This window comes from Juglans regia, chromosome 1 (genome assembly GCF_001411555.2).
Source record: "Juglans regia cultivar Chandler chromosome 1, Walnut 2.0, whole genome shotgun sequence".
NCBI classification, from domain to species: domain Eukaryota; kingdom Viridiplantae; phylum Streptophyta; class Magnoliopsida; order Fagales; family Juglandaceae; genus Juglans; species Juglans regia.
Window position 1 is genome coordinate 34,354,638 of NC_049901.1, and position 22,095 is coordinate 34,376,732.

The window sequence follows — 22,095 nt, forward strand, 5'->3', positions numbered from 1 at the left end:
TCGGTTTTTAGCCCTAACAGTAACTACTTCGTGTTTTAACAGAATAGTGATAGACTAATAACTCATTTAAAATTTATAGACAACTTTAAATATAATAATATTTTTTTATTATATTTAAACACATCAAATCAAAAGTAAAAGTCAAAATCAAATTTAAAATAATATTATTTTATTTCATAATTATATACAAGTTGTTATTTAGTAGTAATTTTTATCATTTTTCATTTTAATAAGATATTTATGGTTGATATGATATTTTCTTGATCATACACGTAATATCATTAATTTTTGAGTCAAAATCGGTAGGGAGAATCGATTACAATCCTACAAGAGAGATATGAGCACGCCACAGAGAGAGAGAGATAAGTGGGAATAAGACATGGAAAAAGAATAAGAGAGAAAAGAGAATGGGAAAGTGAGAAGAGTCAAGGATTAATCAAAGTTAATAATATTGTAGGTTTGGGGATGTGGCAAACGTTTGAATGTTAATATTTTGCAAAATACATTGGAAAGAAATGTGAGACTTCATTTTTATTATTTTTTTATTATTATTTAGAGATTATCTGAGATTACTTCACTACCTAAACGTAATTTACAATTATAGTCTGAATACGATTTGTGGGCATTTGTCTTACTCCAAACTCCAACTACAAAAAATTCTGATTAAAGCAAAGTTATAAAAAATAAAAAAATCGAAATTTTATATTATTATTCCGTAATTGAGCCACTCTTTACTTATAAGTTATCAAGCATCATGATATCCTTATAATTATTTACCCAACTAAAAATATTTAATAATATAAAATTATATGAAAAGATGAATATCGCATGTTTATATTTTAAAAATATTTAATAATTAATTTCCTAAGTTCTTCCTCCTAGGCCTATTTTAGAAAGAGCCTAGCTCAGAATTAGATATTTCTTTTTTTTCTAAAAACCTTATAAAAAATTAAAGAAATTAAAAAAAAATTGAAATATTTGAATATTGAGGGTCATGACAAATGTGATAATATAATATGAAAAAGCCAACGGGGATATAGGCTAGGCTACAGCGACGTTATGGAAATCCACGTCATCGTATACGTCACCCAGAGCCCCATACCTACCATTCATTCATACATACATACCCGAAGGAATCCCCGAGTACTCCAATAAGAATCGAATCCCAGCGCACAGTCTGTCGCCCACCCCACAATCTTCGGAGAGAGAGAGAGACAGAATGGCCTGCGTGAGGTTGGTCTCGTCGATCCTCCTACTGCTCTTCTGCGCCGCCGCAGGATCAACCTTCGACGACTCCAATCCCATCCGATTGGCATCCGACGGCCTTCGCGACTTAGAGGCTCAGGTCATCCAAGTCGTCGGCCACACCAAACACGCCTTCTCCTTTGCCCGCTTCGCTCACCGGTGTGAACCCGGCCCTATACTGTCATCCGATCATCAGTGATCGGAAAATATGAATTTGTTTTCTATTTTGATATATGTTTAGAGTGAGCTAAGGACACCCCCCCTTTGAACTGTACTGTGTTTGCAGGTATGGGAAGAGGTACGAGACCGGGGAGGAGATGAAGCTACGTTTCGAGATTTTCTCTGAAAATCTGAAACTCATCAGATCCACCAACCGGAAGGGCTTATCTTACAAACTTGCCGTTAATCGTGAGCGTTGAATGTTTTTTTTTTTTTTTTGTCAAGTATTATTTCTTATTTATGGAGATAAACATCTGGTGAAATCGATTGCTTTAACTCAAAATTTTTAAGCTTTGAATTAGAAACCAGTTATGTGTACGAACCATAGCACCTAACTTCTTCTTCCTCCTTTTCTTTTATGGAAAATTAATTTTTAGGCCTTCGTTAGCCGTTGGATTAATTGAATTCAGGTGTGTGATTGGGACCCCTAAAGACAAAGTCAGAGACTGCTAGATAGCTGACCATGCTAATATAGGCTCATTTCCCAAGCTCTGTCTATGAGAAAATTATCCTGAACGAATTGGAGCTTGTGATCTTGGCATACTACAATAGAATGTCATTCAGTGATTGGTTTCATCTGCTTACCCATTTGTGCTATATATTCTTTTTTCTCTAGTTGCACAGCCATGGTAAAGTGTAGCGAGTTTTATTGATTTGATTTTCTACTAAGCGTAACTTCTGTGAAAATAATCTTTGAAGTGATAAATCGAGAAAATTTGAAAGGATTTTCTGGTTGGTGAGTGGCCAAAACTAAATTGTGAATAATAATTAAAAATCTTACAGGTCAAATAAATACTCTTAACATCCTAGTGAGAATTATGATTGACAATTCATGTCCATGGATCAAGTTATTCCAAATCATAAATATATCATTCTGAATCAACTTGAATAGGACTTATGTAATTGAATGGATCAAAACCTTCAATCTTGACATGGCCTGTTTAAATACGAGTGGCACGACATAACCCATTTAATATACAAATCTTTTTGGGTTGACCCAAAGACAAGCTGTTTCAACCCATTTAATATAAATTTAACCCAAATATTTGATCTGACTCGATTAACACAATCTCTTATCTTATAAGTACAAATTATATAATGCATATTCACAGCTACATTCAGGAAAAAATTAATATCCATAACTATAATTAATAAGCATAACTTCTCATTGCATTTCTAATTAAAATATTTTATACTCCAATAAAAATGTCTAAAGAGACAAACACAGAGTACATTCGTTTATTTTATCAAGTCGAACCGAGTCAATTTGTGTTGGCTCATATCCAATAACACTCAACCCTAACCCTTTTATTTTTGTATTTAGTTCGTATTTGAGTCGTGGATCATGTAAAATGTTGAAAGCATTAAGTGAGATGAGGTTTACATTAACCAACCACTGATTTTTGTTAGTGGCAACCAGCTTATGGTGTTAATTTATCGAACAGACTTTGCTGATTGGACTTGGGAAGAGTTCCAAAGGCACAGGTTGGGAGCTGCTCAAAACTGTTCTGCCACTTTGAAGGGCAACCACAAGCTTACTGATGTTGTTCTTCCCGAAACGGTATGTATTTGAAATTTTTACAACAAATCATACAATGGTATGAAATCGATGCAAATGGTAACACATCATTTAGTATTATTGTCATCATCATCATGTGTATTTGTATGCAGAAAGACTGGAGGGAAGAAGGCATAGTCAGCCCAGTTAAAGACCAAGGCCACTGCGGATCTTGCTGGACATTCAGGTGTGGCTTGAGTTTAGAACAGAAAAATGATAGGGAGATAAATAGTGAGGAAAGTAATAACATTTCAGTCAAAAGTTTAACTCGCCTTGTCGCATCCACCACTCATGAAAACACCTTATGTCCAAAATAAGGCACATATAATCTACCAGTCTATCCCTCCTAACCATCAATATTTGTCTGTTACAGCACCACGGGAGCTCTTGAGGCAGCATACACCCAGGCATTTGGAAAGGGAGTCTCTCTCTCTGAGCAGCAGCTTGTGGACTGCGCCGGAGCTTTCAATAACTTTGGCTGCAGTGGTGGGTTGCCATCCCAAGCCTTTGAGTACATCAAATACAATGGCGGCCTAGACACCGAGGAGGCATATCCTTACACAGGAAAAGATGGTGCATGCAAATTTTCAGCGGAAAATGTTGGCATTCAAGTCCTCGACTCTGTTAACATCACCCTGGTAAGTATCCTGGGCAAATTTCCATACTTTTTTTAGTATAATCTTCAGGTTTTCTGTTTCTATGTGTCTTGTGCACTTAATGTTTAAATAGATGAAACGTTTGTGTTAACCAAATATCACTTCTAGATGGTTTTGACTTTTGAGAAACTTCTAAAATCTGGTGAACGTTTACAGGGTGCTGAAGATGAGCTAAAGCATGCGGTTGCAATTGTTAGGCCAGTGAGTGTGGCATTTCAGGTGGTAAATAGCTTCCGATTCTACAAGGAAGGAGTTTACACAAGTGATACGTGTGGCACCACTCCAATGGTGAGTTTTTATGATTAGGATGCAGAATATTTTGATGGAATGTGGGCCATGAAACAATGTTTAGTTGATGGATTATGTTGTTAAATTTCAAGGCTTTAATTTGTTTTCACATTTTCAAGACTGTAGAGCATCATCATAAGTTCTTTGGATGTTAGTCTAGAATTATTTGTAATATGGTTTATAAAGATTTTGGAAATTTTAAGTCATGCTTTTGTTGTTTTATTGGCTTAGGAGCATCTGTATCTATCAATTCTCTATCCAATATATGAATTTAGAATTTGTAATTTTTTTTTTTTTAGTATTATGTTCATACACTTACACACACATATCTCCTGGTATGCTATCATTCCTTGAGGAAAATCCTCGAATCATATCATTCTTTTTAACAAACTGTAAATCTATCTGCCAGGATGTGAACCATGCTGTTCTAGCTGTGGGATATGGAGTTGAAGATGGCGTCTCTTACTGGCTCGTCAAGAACTCGTGGGGAGAAAACTGGGGTGACAGTGGCTACTTTAAGATGGAGTTGGGGAAGAACATGTGCGGTAAGCTTTCCAACTGACCCCCCCGGTCGTAAATTCAATACATTGCCAAAGTTCAGAACCACATAGGTTATGGAATTTGATCAGATTATTAGAGTTCATTACTGGTCTTTAGGCTATGAGTTATAGTAAAGGTTAAGCTCACATGGCTTTCCTGTGCTTTATGAGTCGATTGACTGGTGCTTTGTTGCTCAAAGGACATATTTTGAAATTGGCCTATATGCTTGATTGAAATTCTAGATTCACCATTGAATACTGCAATGAAACTTGGTTATGTTTATATTGCAGCTTTAATTATGCTAATAATGATCATAAAAATTGCAGGTATTTCAACATGTGCATCATACCCTATCGTCGCATAATCTGGTTTCGGGAGATACGGCAGTAGGCTCTTTCGATGGATTATGCAGTCTATCTTGTTTTAATCTACCATATTTAAAAAAGCTCTGCATTTAAGGTGAAGGGTCATCGTGTGACTTAATCGTAGTGTAAGGTGGTTGTACAAAATAAGATCCAAGATCAACAGTGCTGGCGACTGTAACATACAAACATATTCACTGTGTATATTTATTTTTATTTTTTATAAATGGTGACGTGGGCTCTATTTTGAGATTTTCATTGCATAAAACTGTATAAATATTCAAAACTTGACGAGCAATCTATCATCGTTGGGGTCCTGTGGATGCACAAAAGTTCTCTTTGCTTGGTGTCCTAAAAGAGACAAGTTCGGGATTGTGCCAACACCAAGGAAAATTATTTGTGTTGGCAGATACATGAATTTATTTTTTGGGGGCAATTTATATTATAATATCCTTTTGTAAATAATGTATATCGTTTTATCTACAATGATACTAATAAAAACGCAAAAACCATAATTGAAGATGTTAAAAAGAAAAAGTAAAAAAAAAAAAATGATAGTGTTTATCAACAAAAAGATGCTTAAGGAAATAAGAGATGGAGAAAAATCATATGTTGGTCAATGGTTTTAAAAAAAAAATGATAGTCGCAGTCAGTCCGTAAGTGTTGTACAATCACTTTGAAAAAAATAAATATATACGGAAAGATTGAAAAAAAGTAATTTTTTAATAGTGAACTCTTCTCTTTTTTAAAACAATTACACGGTACTTGTACACTCTACGATTACACATAACATTACTATTGGAAGCTTCTGATTAATGGCATCACCTAGACAAGAAAGCAAAAGGGTGAAACTTGTTGAGATCTGTATTTTCAAATATGGAGGTTGCTAGTCACTTCTAACTTGGTTTTTACTCCGTTCACACAAGAACCTAAAAACAACTGCAGAATAATAAAGCCTGATGCAATGAGAAACACAATATTGTCAACAACATTTTACTCTAGTATATCTATTTTTTGACAAAACAGAATAGTACTTGTGCAATTTATATTAACAGGCTCCAGCAAAAAATTTCCCACTTCAGCAGTGCAATTTGTGCTTCTTTTACACTGCACTACATATCTGACATTGTCCTCTCGACCTATTCGATGGTAGGAAGTCATCCTGAATGATTACTACAAAAACCCTACCAGCTAAAACTATGTGCTATATAAATCCCTACCGAACAAAATTGAACTGCTTAATTGTTTGGTGGATCTAGCTCCATGCATGTAGGAATCTCGTTTAACATGGAACACCCAGAGATCTTAGCCACTTCTGACATCGGGCAACCACCTTGTTGAGGTCAGAGTGACAGCTGGCCGAGATTTATTCTACAATAAAACCCCAAATTCAACCTCTCCTCAAGATATGTAAAATGTTGAGAATAGTGAGATGAGACTTTAACCGTTCAATGTCATTCAGAATTCCATACATCTGGTAAGCATCCAATATATCCCCGGCCTGCAAGTCCAGATAATCGAGATGGGCATTAAAATTCAGAAAGTTAAAAGAAAGAAGGCAATTTAACATCAATCCTTTGGATAAGATTTTAAGCTAAGACTATCTACAAATTTCATCATGTTGTCTGATGCCTTGGTGACAACCGGCATCCCACTTTGTTCCTGACCATAATATAATCTTCCATTATGCAGTTCGACACATGAGCGACAGTGGGATACGGGATGCCCAATGCAATGTGTGCAACTGACAACATAATTTGAAGTGTACATATATTTTCACTCAACCTTGGCCTTTGATTACCTAAACCCAAGTTAACCAACAAAATTATGTTTCTTTAAACTAGTGCGGTTCTCTATACTACAGATGACCAAACATGATCCTTTGGGATCACAACAAGAAAGTATCATTGCAATTCCCTGACATATTTTCAACCCTAGAAAGTTGAAGGCATCCTCAACAGAGGGGGTTGAGGGAAGATCGAAGGAAACATCCCAAAAAAGTTTGTTGTTCTTCCTCAACCAATCTTTAGAAGATTCAAACCCAACAAGATCAACCTTCCACCCCTTTTTAACCAGGGCCACAGACTAGAGAGAGAGAGAGAGAGAGAGAGAGAGAGAGAGCAGATTGCAAAAGGAAGCATAAAAACATACAAGTTCAAGACAATCAGTGCCAATCTTGAGGCCACTCCTTTTAATTCCACCGAGGGGATAGACATGAACGAAGAACTTACAACTTGTCAAACTTTTGAGCCACAGGCTGGGTGTGGTCCTGATTTGGACTAAACGAAAAAAATGGCCGAATGGCATTGTCCAGCCGTTAGGTGTACAAAATCAAGTCCACTTCTATAGTAGCCCTTCAACTAAACAGCCATTGGAATATCCATATTTGTTCCTACAGGAATAGTTCTTTTCAAAGATGGCGTAAACAAGTCCAGGTCCTGGGATACAGTTTGCTTAATGTGAAAAGCTTCATTAGGCATCCCAGCCTTCAAAAGGCAAGATATTAGAGAGTTCACAGTAATTGTATCCGGGGCACAACCAATCGATAACATCTTGTTAAAAATGCTGATGGCTTCAAACATTCTGCCTTTCATACAATGCCCAATGATTAGAATCGTAAATGTCACTTTATCTGGCTTGCATTTCTTCTCCATCTCTGCCACAATCTCATTTGCCTCATCAACATTGCCAGCCTTGCAAAATAGATCAATTACAGGGTTGTACACAAAGGGTTTTGGTACAAAATCACGCATCTTCAATTGCCTCAAAAGATCACGAGCCTCATGCATTCTATTCTCCTTGCTCAAACCATTTATAAGAACAGAATAAGTATACACATTTGGACCCACATTTCTTGCACTCATTTCATGCCAAAGCTTCAAACCCTGATTAACCTGTCCGGTTCGACAATATCCATCAATTAGGGAAGTGAAGGTAACAACATCTGGAAAATAACCAAGAAAGAGCATCTTCTCATACATGGACAGTGCGGAAAGCATGTTGCCAGCCTTACCAAAACCATCAATGAGAACATTAAAAGTGATGGCATTTGGTTTAATTCCAGAATTAATCATCTCATCAAAAAGAACGGAGGCATCATCCGTCTTACCCAACTTACAATAGCCCGATATCAATGATGTATAAGTTACAACATCTGGTTTAGGCTCACCTCTTGTCCGTAACTCCTTCAACAATTCATGCCCTCTATTTACCTCATTCACTCGACATAACCCATTTATAAGAGTATTATAAGTAACAGCATCAGGAGAACAACCAAACCTCCCCATATCGTTTAAAAACACAAACGCCTGATTAACTTCTCCCATTCTGCACAAACCTCGAATAAGAATATTGAAAGTGAAAGTATCAGGATGAGAATGTGATTCCATATGCTCTCTAAATAAGCAAATGGCCTCATCTACCATATTCCGCCTAACCAACTCATCCAACAACTTATTATATACGAAAATACTCAATCCAACCTTATCACGCTGAGCTTCAGCGAGCAATTTCTTAGCAAGATCAAACTTGCCCACTTGTGTATACGACGATGCCAAAAATGCCACAATTGAACTATCAGGCAAATGCCCATCACTCCTCATGCAATCAAATACTACTTTTGCCGAATCGTAAGCACCCATTTGACAGAGAGACCTCATAAGCAAATTGTAAGTCCTGAGCGTATGACTGACACTCAAACTCTCCCTACTGAACTCGAAGAACTTCAAGCCCAACTTCGGATTATTTAACCTTCTAACAACCTCAAACGCAATCAATGGGGTCAAGTTCTTACTCAAATAACCCAAACAAGTATCTGACAGATGCGAACGAATAAATAGCGTACACACAACCTTAACCAACCAAGCGTCGGAACTTCGGTTTGAGATTACCTCTTTATCACTGAAGGGCCTGGACCAAGATACTCCTTGGGCGAGACTGTGGAAATGGGCAATGGCAACCTTGGAGGCTCGAACCCAAGGGGTACGGGTTGTGAAGAATAAGAGGGTCATCTGCAACGCCACGCCATCGCTAGGCTCAGCTCTAGGTTCACAGATATTTTCGATCACGATTCTTTTGTGGTTATGGCCAGAATTCAAACTGGGTCGCCCAGGCTTTGTATTGGGTTTTTGCTTTGATTCCGTACTCTTCATGGAGATGGTGAATATCCCAGAAAAGATAGCATAGCAACCAAAGCCTGAAGACACCTTTTATACCATCCAATACAAAAATGTTATCACTTTCCACTACAGAAAGTGAGTTAGATCAGAGCGACGCATAAAACTAAGAGACAGCCCTTTACGCAGAAATGGAGGATTATGGAACTGAAACTCAATGGTTTCAGATTAAGGGAGTGAGACAGATTTTGACCCATTATCGCAAACGATGAACAATATTTACCAGAACGAAATTGTATGAGAGGAGAGAGGGAGTGGCTGTGATAATGGTCAAGACACTAGGGTTTTCAGCGGCTTTCAATTTCGTCACCGCCCTCCCGAGGGAGCTTGCGACCAATAAGGCAGATAGCATCGGGGGTGGATCTTGGTGTTGGGCTATGAAAACGAGTTTCAAGTTTCGTATAGAAGAATAAGCCCATTTTCACAGGGCCCAGGGCCCATATGGTGTTAAGAAATTCGAAAATGATAATCCAACTATTTTTACAATTTCTATATAATTAATTCTTCAATAATAATTTATTGAAAAGTTGGGTCAAAGTTGCAATCTAATTGATTCAGCGAGTTATAATCGCAAGTAGTAATTAGATTGCTTTCAAGTATGACTGTGATGTTTATAGTTTATACTTCAATAAATTAGGTTCTTTATACTCTTAAATAAATAAAAAACACACATCAATTAAAATTAGATTATTGGATCCACTGAAACTAAATAAACAAAAATTAAAATTAAAAATAACAAGAATATTTACCTCATTTTGTGGGTGAGATGCAATCCTACAAGGGTGGTCTGTAGGCAGTAATAAAAAGAAAAAAAAAAAAGAAACAGACTGAACCGATACTGGTTCCTACTTAGCAAAACAGGTTGAAAATCAATCTGATTCCGATTTTAGATTTTAGAACACTGGTTCGAACCAAACCAAACCGGTACATATATATGTTATTTTTAATTTTTTAGATTATATCAAAATAATTTTTATATAATTTTTTATATTATATTATGTATTATATGTTAAATTATTAATTAATATAAAATAAGATTTTAAAATCTTATTATTCATGTATATTAATCTTATAACATAAAATTGATATAACATTTGATAATGATATAACATAAATTAATTTTATAATTTTTAATATAGTATTTGAATTTTGATATAACAAATCAATTTTAATTTTATAACATAAAATTAATATAACATAAAATGAGGGATATGGGTCAATCACTTGCTAAATTTTTATTGGAGTATGATTTGTTTATCCATAAAACTGGAAAAATTGGACCACACCGAAACTAGGAAAACCTGAAGTTCCGATTTTGGTAGTGAATTAGTTAAATATTGGTTTTTAGATTTACAAAACCGATGGATAGCGATTTAGTTCTAAAAAATGTCTAAAACCGGACTGTTTACCCTTAATGGTCCTTGGCCGGGGGTGATTAGTTGCCACCTTGGGTGGCCCTTTTGGTGGTTAGTTTTATTTTTTAATTCTATATAAATAAGAAAAACACCTAGGTACTTGTGAGTGTATTTTTAAATTCAGCGAATTTAGACATGAAGGATATTGTGTAAATTATGTAAATGGATATTATGTAACGAATTTTAATAACATGAAGGTGCATCCATATTTATAGAGTATAAAATTTTCTTATAACCAAACTAGCATTCGTTCCTGTTTTATCAAGGAAAATTTGAAGCATTTAAGATCGGTTCTAATACCAACACCACTTAAATTTAAAAAAATGGTAGGGACACAACTAGTATATAACTATTACACAATCACATAATAAAATATGGTGTATTTGGATTTTTTTAAAAATTAATATTTTATCGTGGAGTTGTAAAATGTTTGTGTCTGATTTTCTAAATTTTTATGGTAATGGTTTGTATGGAGATATAATCGAGCCGAATTTGAGCAAGTAGTGTCTGGTCAAATTCGGCTCGATTATTAAAAGATTAAGCTCAAAATCGGTCCGAACTTAAATCGAGTCTTTTTCGATTTCCAAACTCTACTCAAATAAGACATTCTTCTGTCCAAACTCAAATTAAAACTCAACTAAAAATTAAATCAAGTGCTTCATTGAGCACTCGGTTCGACTTGACTCGTTTAAAAAAATTCTAAAAATATCTTGAATATAGAAAGAAATAAAAATTAAAAAAATAATCAAAGTATTCTTACTCACAACATACAATTAGATACAAACTTATTCATACAAATGCAATTATTCATGATTATTTATAAATACGCTCTTATCCAACTCAACTCTAGTCAATTGTACTTGTTACCTACTATATATAATAGACATAGTTAAGTATATACATATATAGTATGATGCATCTTTAGGTTAAAAAAAACATGGTGCATCTTTATAAATTAATATATATTTTTGTATGAGTTTTACTACATATAGTCACTTTTGCTTACTCCTTAAGTACTCTACTGATGTGATTAGTCAAAATAATTATTTTATATTAAAAAAGTAACACAGTCAATCACATTAGTAAAGTGCGCAAAAGTGACTGCACATAAAATTTTTATTTTTATATTAATATATGAGCGAACTAACAAGTCAGTCAAGTTTTATACTAGTTTATTTCATTTAATAATTGAGACTAATCTTTTGTTTGTGAACGGCTTATTTAATAATCTAGTCGAATCGAATACAAGTTTAATCAAGTAGAATTCAAGCCACCTATTAGATAGTATTGTTTATTTACAACACCCTAGGTATGCAGTATAATTCATGCCAGTTATATCAAAGCAGTAATTAGTTTGAATAACCAAACCAAACCAAACCAAACCAAACCAAACCAGGCTTCAGATATCTATAAACTCCAGAATTCGCGTCAATATTGTAATATTGTAACATAAATATTACAATATTTATTGTTATTTATATAGATATTACGAATAACATTATTATATGTTACATAAGTATTGTATGACATATTTGATGTCTATCTGTTCAAAATTCAAGTAAAAGTTTTGGGAAAAATCTGATCAAAATGGCTATCCAATACATGATTATGTAGGGGGTGTAATCTGAACATGCTACTCGACTGCTCAGTAACAACTATAGTTTTGAATTCGGGTGGGTTGGATTGTCCACAACTAGAGCCGAACTGGAGCCCAAACTCGGACAGAGCCTCAAGTCGCCCTATCTGCTCAAATACAACCCAACATGCTTTGAGTCAACCAAAGAATGCCCTCACCCCAAAATGTAACGTCTCTCCCACGATTGAAAACTTTTGGCTTTGCATGGCTCGATTCACAAGCCCATAACACTCAATTATAGGGAAAATGTCAGCTTAAACGTTACCAGACCTTTGCTGCAAAACACTATAGTTGATGATGTTTTAATTCTCAAAACCTCAGAATTACAATGGGTTGACATGGGTAGTTTCATTCAGAAAGAGACAACCAAACACATCATTGAAGAAATCTTGACCTTTAATGACTCCCCCTCCAACTATAGATTCGGTATCATACTTGCACGCTCTTGTACAGTCGGGACAGTAAGTCACCTTCATAACAAACAACATATCATTTTTTTGGATCCAAACAAATTAAATAAATAAATAAATAACTGGAAGTTGGCATTCAGAATTCCAAGTACAAACCTCCAGTAACTTTGGCTGGAAAGAGCTATCAAGCATTACATCCACACCATAGATAGCCCTCGATCTAGGACTATGCATCTCTGGATGTACAGCAGTAGCTGCCTCGAAGACCGACCGTATCATCTTTCTTATTCTCAGGTGGATCTCCAACCATTTAACTACAACAAACATAGGAATTACACTAGGAGTTGTTATGAGAAAGTGATGGGCTCTTTGGAAGACAAACAATAATTATCGATGAGCAAGCCCCCATACCTTTATGTTCCTGTTCAAATTCTGTCACAAACTCTCGAGTGTTTTTATGACTGAATCTCCCACGATAGTTCTGGAAGCCATAAAAGTGATCATTGACTAAAGTAGAGCTTTCATTGTAATCGCAGAAACTTGTTTCTAAATAAAATGGACAAATTTCATTAGATTCCCTTTCACTCGGCCTTCAGGTTTAAATCCCATGGGAGGTGTCCATAACCACATGTAACAGAAATTTAATAGAGGGTATGGTTAAAACATGGTGCATAGAAACATACCATGACAGTGAAGTGAGTCTCATATTCGAAAAAACTGTGCTTGTCCAAGGAATATGGGTTGTTTGCCAATCTAACCTGAAAATGAAAGTGAAAGAACCACCTTAAAAACATGGGTTGTCCTAAAGCAGATACCATTCGAAATAGGCCACAAACAGTGTTCTTCATTCATCTTTAGATAACAATGCAACGGGTCCATATCATAAAGGCATATTTTTTGTATGCATATCATATAGGTAGCTAGCAAACTATTAGACCAAAGAAATAATGTGCATACCCAGAAAACGTCGGAAAGGAATAGTTCTAAAGGATTCATATTCCGAACCAGAACAATGTAACGGATATCAAACTTCTTCCCATTGAACAAAGCAGGGTGCTCAATATACTTTTGGCAAATTTTAGGCCCAGTCTCCATCAGACGGATGATAGCAGATAAATTATCAGTGACAGTTGTATCAATAGTTCGTGCCATGTTCCAAGGTTTTAAGATCCATAGATTGTTAAGCCCATCTCTACTGCGTACATAATAATCACCAATAAGTTGAGCTAGATGGGTTTCAAGATTATAAGTGGGTTGCAACCATTCAGGAGATCCATATGCCTGTTGGAAAGAAAATTACTCAAATTTAATGACAGAATAACGTCAGTTCATTCAAGAGTGCTGACAGTAGCATGTAGATGAAAGCGAGCTTGCTTTCCTGACCTTCTGAATAGTCTCTGCCAAATGATGTTTCATGACAAGACAAGCCTCAAAAGGAAATTGGTTTATGAATTGCTGATCCGTTATTCCAGCAGCCTTCTTCACATCCTCATCCACCTGCATACCAGTCCATATAATATCCGCATCCTTTGGTTCAGATGCTGTAAGCAAAAAAAATCATAGAAGAGAACTTACAGGAGAGAAGAAAGCATAGTAAAAAAAAAAAAGACAACCTAAATGACACATATGAAGTAATTATGGTCAAACAAAACCACCACCACTAAGAAAATCTAAGTTTTGCCTAGAGACCACGATAAAGATAACTATTATGGAGCCTGTAATATCACATATCCTTATTGATATCTTGCAGATGCATAAACATCCAACCAATTTATAGAAAATTGCTACACATTAAAATACAACCACAAAAGAAAATAATATACTAATTAAAAGTCCATCATAAAGGAGTTTGAAAGCAGTGAAACGCAGCACATACTGATAACAAATTCTGGACGTGTTAATAACTCTTCCACTTGAGGAATATCAGTGTAAACACATAAAGCAGATTCATCAGTACGATGTATACTACTAGTTGTAGAAGACTGAATGGATGGAGAGATCAAGCTTCTCAATTGTAATTTCTGATTGTGTTTCTCGTACTCCTGAAGGAATTAATTTATCTTTAACTGATGAAAAAGTCAAAGTTTAAATGGTTAATGACAGTGAGAGTCACCATCTAATATAGAAATAGAAGACAATACATGGATAAAGTAATTCTGTGGAGTATGGAACCAAGCAGAGAGTCTAGCAGATCGTTGTTTGTCTTCCCCAATACCGAAAAGGAAATCACGGGTACACTCATCTCCTTTTTGAACATTCTGGGTTGGCCACAAAATAGAAAAGCTGAAAAAAAGGAAAATAGGAATTGTTTATGTCAACAATTTTGCTAATGCCATTTGCTTTACAACAAAGGCAAACAAGCATAAAAACAAAATGCATATCAAGTCCCAGTCCCACGTGCATTTTTATAAACCAAAACCATAAGGTTCATATGGGTGTTGAAATTAACAATACGGACGAATTGAGAAGTAGAACACGCACCAAGTAGTTTTACATACTTCAGTAAATAATAAAGAATGAAAATCCATCAAATGCCAAAGTACTAAGTCAACATACTAAATGACAAAAATGGTATCTGCATCAAAGCAGCAAAGTAAACTCAAGAAAGATAAAAGGAAAACCTCACAGCTGATGCCAGATTCCCCTCTGGCATGAAGAGAAAGGGAGCCACCATGAAATTTGGCTCATCACTATGCCTCAGTGCTGAGCCCAGTTCATCCATCACATACCTACCAAGAATTCCAAACAACCATCACGACTTCAAAGTATCACTGAATACAGAAGATTTTTTTTTTTATCAATTTTTTAATGCATAACATTTGGGTTCTTAAATAAATGCATACCATACAGAGGTTTCATCAATCTTTTCCTCATCTGCAAGTCTATATGTCATCAAATATAGCCACATCGCATTTATAATACGATCAGCAAGAGTCTCCTCAGCAGTCCATTTAGGAAGACGTGGCCGAAGCATAGAGTCAATCACATGCTTTCCAGTTTCTAATATCTTTGAGGCATTGACACCATTCAGTTCAGAAAGTTCAGGAAGGGATTCAAGAATTTGGATGGCAGTTACTCCAAGGGGCCCAGGAATATCAACCTGCACAATGATTTTTTTTTTTATATAATTAACCTGTACAATGATTTAACATCTAGAAAGACTCAAACTCTTCAAAGTCTTCAACAACAGTGTTTCTGTGGAGCATTGTTTTTTTTTTTTATAGGTCTCTGTGGAGCATTGTAGCTATATCAAACAAAAATACCTCCAGAGACTGTAAGCAGGGAAATCCCTTCAGGACTTCCAATAAGTCACCACCTGAATTCAGTTCCAACGGATTCCCCCGCAGATTCAAGTATGATAGAGATGGCAACTCAACAGGGGAAAAAGCCTGAACAAAAGAGGAATTAGAGAAGTATCGGCAATGAGTACACTATTTGGACTAACTTATAACTGCAAACTGCACATACAAAATCCAAAAAGAAATCAAACTTTGTCCTTTTTTCTTTGCATATCTGAATTGCAAATAGATAATGTTCGAACCTTATTGATCAAACTGTGGATACACCTATTCGAGAGGTCGAGAGAGGCCACTCTCTCCAATGGACGGTCACCCTGATGGACTCTGCCTGGATTATCCTTTACATACACTCCTCCACAGAAGCCCAACGCCCACTCCCCAAAGTTGGCGGTGAATTGTGAGTTGTAGATTTCTAAATTCGGCAACCTTTGAAGAACCATATCAGCTAATTGCTCCTTGCTGGATTTTGTTTTTTGGAAATAAATGTTCAGTATTATCTCTTAATAAACAACCTACTTTTAAACCAACAATTTCCAAAGTATCAACCAACATTACCAATTGTCGACAACAGGATTATTGTTAAGCCACAGCGCTCTTAAGTTTCCAAATTTAGTAACTTCCCGGGAAACTATTTCCATATTCTCAAGTTTGTTTCCGCAGAGACTCAGCGCAAGTAAACCCTAATTAGCATATCCACCAGAGAAAAACATATAGAGACGCCAAAAACATCCACAAAAATATTCTAAATGCAAAAAACTCAAGAAAGCATATCTTTCACACCGGGAATCTACTAGATAAGTCGAGGGACAACAGCAAGTCATCGTCAATGTCAAGCTCCTCAAGCTCCAACCACAAAACGGCGCCGTCTTGTCCGTTCTCTTTGGCAGTATTGATTTCACTTTCAACCAGTTCTGCAACTCTCAGTTCGGTACCGGTTTGATGCGAAACTCCGTCTACAGATTCATTGGTCTCTTCGGGATCGGAATTCGAATCCATATCTTCCAAGCACATCAAAGCGGCCATCCTCTCTGCCAATCCCTGAACTTCCCGCAACTGAAAAAGAAAAAGACACAAAAAATAAAATAGAAGAAAATGATATCTAAGTGAAGGGAGACTAGGAGGTTATGCTGAAACCCAGGACCTGTTGGTAGGCGTCGGAAAGGCGGAAAGTCCAGGCGTGGTCGACGAGGAAGACGTGGGAGTCCTTGGGCATGAAGTCGGAGGTGAGGAAGAGACGCCTCTGACGACCATCGCAGGTTTCGATTCTGAAATGAGCGCCGCCGTCGAAGGTATCCGACGAGAGTTTACGGAAAAGCTGGTAGTGCAGCGATTGAGGGAGTCCAGATGCCGTGAGTAGCAGGCCGTGGACTTTCACGAAGTCCTCGTAAGTTTCGACTCTCTTGGCGACGGCCATTGCTCGGCGACTAAAGCAGAGTGGCTGCGAGGTCAGTGAATGCTTTCCGCACCGCTGCTTAAAGGGTTTAAGCAAACCCGTTTCATTGAGAAAAGTTCTATTATCTAGCGGTGCAGAGCGAACTTAATAAAATATTTATGCATAATTTAATTTAAAAGAGAAAATTTAAATTTTTTAATCTTATAAATTTATTTAAATAATATAGATGATGTGTTCTACACATTATTAGATTGAAAATAAAATAACTAATTGATTGAAGAGTAGTGCAAGTACTATAGACAATTTAGTACTATAGACAATTTTAGGGTGAGCAAGCTTCGCATACTTAATATAAAAAAGAGTTTTGTTACTTATTATCTATACACCACACTTATTTTTATTTTATTAGTTTTATTTCTCCTAAACTAATTAAATTATTCTACTCTTCATTTATACACAACACATTTGATAAGAAAAAATAAATAAAAAAGATAAGTAGTGTGGAGATGATAAATAGAATTTAAAAAAAAAAAAAGTCTATCATTAAAATATAATTTTTCACATAGATTATAGATTTAGTCCCTTCTTTTAAAGAAAATTCACGAACCTTAAAACTAACTAAATATCATTTCTCTTGTTAAAAGTTGAAACATTAGTGTTTTGTTGTTTCTAAAAAGTTAAAGATAAATGGATTATGCTAACAACAAATTGAAAGAAAATAATACGCACAACTCTCTTTACTCAAATTTTTTTTTTTTTTTTGAATCAAGATAGAATTTTGTTCGTCATATGCAAATCAACTCTGTCATTACAGATTTTCTCACTCAATACCGAGTTTAAAATCTATATAGGACCTTCCTCTATCCATACTTTCTCTTCTAAACATAAAAGAACTAACTTTTCCATTTTATGTTACATGGTATTGGCCTCCTAATATGTAAAGCAAACACTCTAGATTGGTCTTTCAATAAACATGCTTCGAATATCAATAATCACATTTTCATAATCTATAGAATTAATATCTCTCTTGTTGTTTGTATCCTTCACAACTGTCTGAGAATCTCCTTCCTGTATCACTCTTGACAACTCTGCTCAATGCAAAAGTCCATAGCTCTTCTTAAGGCCAATGTCTCTACTATAACATGCTTCATTTTCTGCTTTATGTTTGAACACAAAGTAGCCAAAATCTCTCCTGCAGTGTCTCTAATTATCACTCCAAACCCTATAATCTTTGAGTGGTGAATTAAGGGAGTGAAATTGGCATATTTAATGAGTCTGTCCACCACAACCCACAAACTATTGAGTCATTGAGAAAAGGGTAGACCTTTTACAAAATTCATGTTCATATGTGTCCATGGTTGTGAGGGGATGGGAAGGGTTGTAATAGGCCACTATGTTTAGACTGATCTGCCTTAACACTTTGACATATTTCACATTTACTAATGAGCATTTTCATGAATGTTTTCAACCTTGGCCAATAAAACTCTATTTTGATTCAGTGAAGGGTCTTATTATATTCTAAATGCCCACCCAAGGGTCTGCTATGGAGTAATTGTAGGAGCTTCTGCATTGAATCACCATTGTTAGCAATCACTAACCTCTATTTATAGTATAGTAGTCCACCCCTACCTGAGAATTTCTAGGGTAAGGTGCCTTCCTCGAACTAAGAAATTAAGCCCACCGTGTAAAGGGTCCTTAGTATATCATGTCTTAACTTCTTCTCACTATTCTGTGGTTGGGATAGACAAAGCTGAAATATAGGCCTCCAATTCTTGCTTAGCACCTTCATCCCTCCTAGATTGGGCATCAACAATCCGGTTGTCTTGCCCTTTTTTAAACTCAACCACTAGGTCATAGCCAAGCAACTTATAAATCCACTTTTGTTGCATAAGGCTCCTACCTTATGCTCCAACAGGTATTTGAGGCTTTGATAGTCAATCCTAACTATGAAGAGTTGGCCAATTAGGTAGGGTCTCCACTTCTGAATGACATCCACTAAGACATAATGTTTCTTTTCATAAGTAGACCAAGCCAAAACTCTTCCCTTGAGAACTTAACTAAAATAGGCAATAGGTTTATTCTTCTACATCAGCATATCCTCTATTGTTGCACCCAAGGCATCACGTTCTATGACTCAGGATTTGCATGACTTAGGGTCAGCTTTCACTCTGAAGGACAGTCATTGGTACTTTTAGAGTCAATTGGATTTTTATGCTAATGTTCTCGAAGTTGAAACTTATGCAGCTATGATGGTTGTTAGATTTTGCATCCAAATTGGACTTGAGCAAATTATCCTTAAAGGAGATGCTCTCCAGGTGGTCACAGGGCTTACTAAGGAAGCTCATGATCGAAGTCAACCTGGTTTAATACTTGCAGACACCAAAACATGGTTGAAGTCTTTCAAGAGATAGTCTGTAATGCATACAAATCGTTAGGGATGTAATCGGTTCGGTTCGGTTTTGGACGAAATTTAGGACTGAACCAGTATGTATCGATTTTGCATTTTGAAAAATCGATTACGCACCAGTTATCCCCTAAACCGGTACATTCGGTTTTACAAGTTCCGGTTTGGTTCGGTCCAATTTTCTAGTTTTATTAAAATGCAAATTTGTAAAAAGAAAATATGTTTATAAAAAAAAAATTGCTTTAAAAAATCTGTTTTATACTTTTATTCCAAAATCTATTATTATTATAAAAATCTGCTTTACTAAAAGAAATCTATTTTATTAAAAAAAATATGATTTACTAAAATCTGCTTTACAAAAAACTGCTTTACAATAATCTATTTTACTAAAAAAAATCTGCATATATGGTGTGTAAATGATGAAAGAATATATGTGTGAATGTAGAGAAGAAACATTGAACGTAGCCAGCAATCTAGAACTTTGAACAAATATATGTGTGAGACAGAGACCAATAGCTAAAGACAAATGTATAGAATCTGAAACTGCATCAAAATGATGCTTAGCTAGAATATTATTATAGATTAGATTCATCACTATATATGAAAGCTGATGCTCTTGGGAAACAATATTGTTTATGGATGAGAGCTCAATACAATGCTTAGAAGTGTATCCTATCTTAATAGGTAAAAGGCTGCTCTTTGCCCCCACATTTGCATAAAAGTAAATGTCCTAATACGAAATATTATGACTTCAAGATGCCATATATATATATATATATAGCCTCATCTTGCCTCTAGTAAACCGATATATCTAATCAGCACTTACATCATCATGTGTAATATTGATTCTGGCCTTGACAGTGATAAGAAAGTTAATTCTTTCTCTCTTTTTAATATAAATGAATCTTAAGACATTCTTTTTCATATTTAATAAAATTAAAAAAATAATTTAAATATATATTATATAGTACCAATCCGGGCCTAAAAAGCCTAGAACCGGAATCGAACTGATTCCAACCAATTTTATCAGTATGAAAATCGGTTCTGGACCGGTTCCACCAGTTTGGATCGAAACCTGTTTCTCGATTTTTTTTTACACCTCTACAAATCGTGAGGTCAATTTTGCTGCTCATAACCTGATCAAAGATGCTCTTAACTTTCATGAGAATTTTATGACATTGATGAAATTTGGGATTGTATTCACTCTATTGTCATAAAAGAAATGATGTAATATTTGCTGAGTAATAATATATCCTCATTCTTTTGATATAAAATAAAAATAATAATATAGATAATGTGCTCTACTCACAACTTGAAAATATAATAACTCTATGAAATTTCTCAAGGCATTGTCTAGACATTTCTTTTCATGCATAAGGTTTTTCTCGGCTATTAGAGTGGTTATAAATAAAATTGAAAAGTAATTCCGGAGTACGGACGAAATACTATTCCTAACTTATCATAATATTTCATGACATTAAAATTGTTTGTGTAAGCATTTATTTTTAATGATATGAGAGTGCTACACGTGTCACCCTCTTTATTATTTTTTTTTTAAAAAAAACATAGTATAAATTGTCCAATTAAATTGTGAAAATGTTAAAACCAAACTGGCCAGTTTAATGCAATCCCCTTGCGGCTTAAGCCTTAAGGTCTTTTAAAATTGTCTATAGAAAAAAGTCTTTTCAAAAGAAAATCTCTATAAATTATATTATCATCTTACTTTTATCTTATTTTAATGATTTGTCATTGCCCATTAACATTTATTTATTTATTTTTTTAAAAAAATGAAAATGATTGAAGAGTCATGTAAAATGTCATATTTTACGGAGTAGAATAAAAGTATGATAGGATTGCAGTTTTCATTACTCTTTTTAAAAAAATTTTATTTTCAAACTGGTATATAGAACATACATAGTAAGATTTTTACATGACATAACTTGATTTGTAATAGATAAATTCTATTTACAATCCTCACTTAGAAATTGTATATGCAGATCTTTTATTAAATGAGAAAAAACATCATTTTAGAAGGGATATGTTTATAATTTAAAAAATTTTAAAAATAAAATTACCTAGGCTTGCATTGCAATCCCTACTCGAAGACTGCACCTAGCATTGTTCTTTGTAATATTAATTTAGAATTTAAATCATACAAATCAAATTTTATTATTTAAGTGACGTAGATGTTGTGTTCTACACATTGACGTGAGAATAGAAAAACTCATCTTTTCTTTTTATATTTTTAAATAGATACGTAAAATACACCATCTAAATAATTTAAATGATAAAATTTAATTTATAAGAATCAAATTTTAAAATCTATCTTTTAAATCAAATTACAATATATAAACATTTTATTAAGTTCATTATAAATACCGACTTATAAGTAGAATTTTCTATTAAAATTGAGAACCTCAATCATAATAGACCTAAAAAGTTATTATTTTATTCAACCGGATAAACCGGAGATAATAAAGGAAAAAATGTCAAAT

At 34.9% G+C, this 22,095-nt stretch overlaps 3 protein-coding genes across 4 annotated transcripts; 1 reads left to right on the top strand and 2 right to left on the bottom strand.

The window, feature by feature from the left end:
* The first annotated feature begins 1,113 nt into the window (after positions 1-1,113).
* LOC109008520 (thiol protease aleurain-like) lies at positions 1,114-5,126 on the top strand. Its single transcript, XM_018988639.2, has 8 exons — positions 1,114-1,404; positions 1,532-1,653; positions 2,910-3,025; positions 3,136-3,209; positions 3,396-3,660; positions 3,835-3,966; positions 4,376-4,511; positions 4,833-5,126. The coding sequence occupies exons 1-8, from the start codon at positions 1,220-1,222 to the stop codon at positions 4,868-4,870; spliced, it is 1,068 nt and encodes a 355-aa protein (XP_018844184.1). The 5' UTR covers positions 1,114-1,219; the 3' UTR covers positions 4,871-5,126.
* A 717-nt stretch (positions 5,127-5,843) lies between these two features.
* LOC108999440 (pentatricopeptide repeat-containing protein At2g06000) lies at positions 5,844-9,395 on the bottom strand. 2 transcript variants are annotated; one of them, XM_035695229.1, is made up of 2 exons: positions 7,020-9,395; positions 5,844-6,369 (listed from the first exon to the last, which is right to left on the bottom strand). In XM_035695229.1, the coding sequence occupies exon 1, from the start codon at positions 9,017-9,019 to the stop codon at positions 7,229-7,231; it is 1,791 nt and encodes a 596-aa protein (XP_035551122.1). In that variant the 5' UTR covers positions 9,020-9,395; the 3' UTR covers positions 5,844-6,369; positions 7,020-7,228. The 2 variants fall into 2 exon arrangements, with proteins under 2 accessions (XP_035551122.1, XP_018831878.2); XM_018976333.2 differs by having other exon boundaries at positions 7,100-9,380.
* A 2,970-nt stretch (positions 9,396-12,365) lies between these two features.
* LOC109008528 (tubulin--tyrosine ligase-like protein 12) lies at positions 12,366-17,317 on the bottom strand. Its single transcript, XM_018988651.2, has 15 exons — positions 16,945-17,317; positions 16,584-16,856; positions 16,359-16,483; positions 16,046-16,262; positions 15,768-15,893; positions 15,348-15,604; positions 15,126-15,233; positions 14,646-14,787; positions 14,381-14,546; positions 13,888-14,045; positions 13,462-13,785; positions 13,188-13,262; positions 12,916-12,985; positions 12,661-12,818; positions 12,366-12,564 (listed from the first exon to the last, which is right to left on the bottom strand). Exons 1-15 carry the CDS (start codon positions 17,215-17,217, stop codon positions 12,418-12,420), a joined length of 2,619 nt encoding a protein of 872 aa, XP_018844196.2. The 5' UTR covers positions 17,218-17,317; the 3' UTR covers positions 12,366-12,417.
* Positions 17,318-22,095: the final 4,778 nt, after the last annotated feature.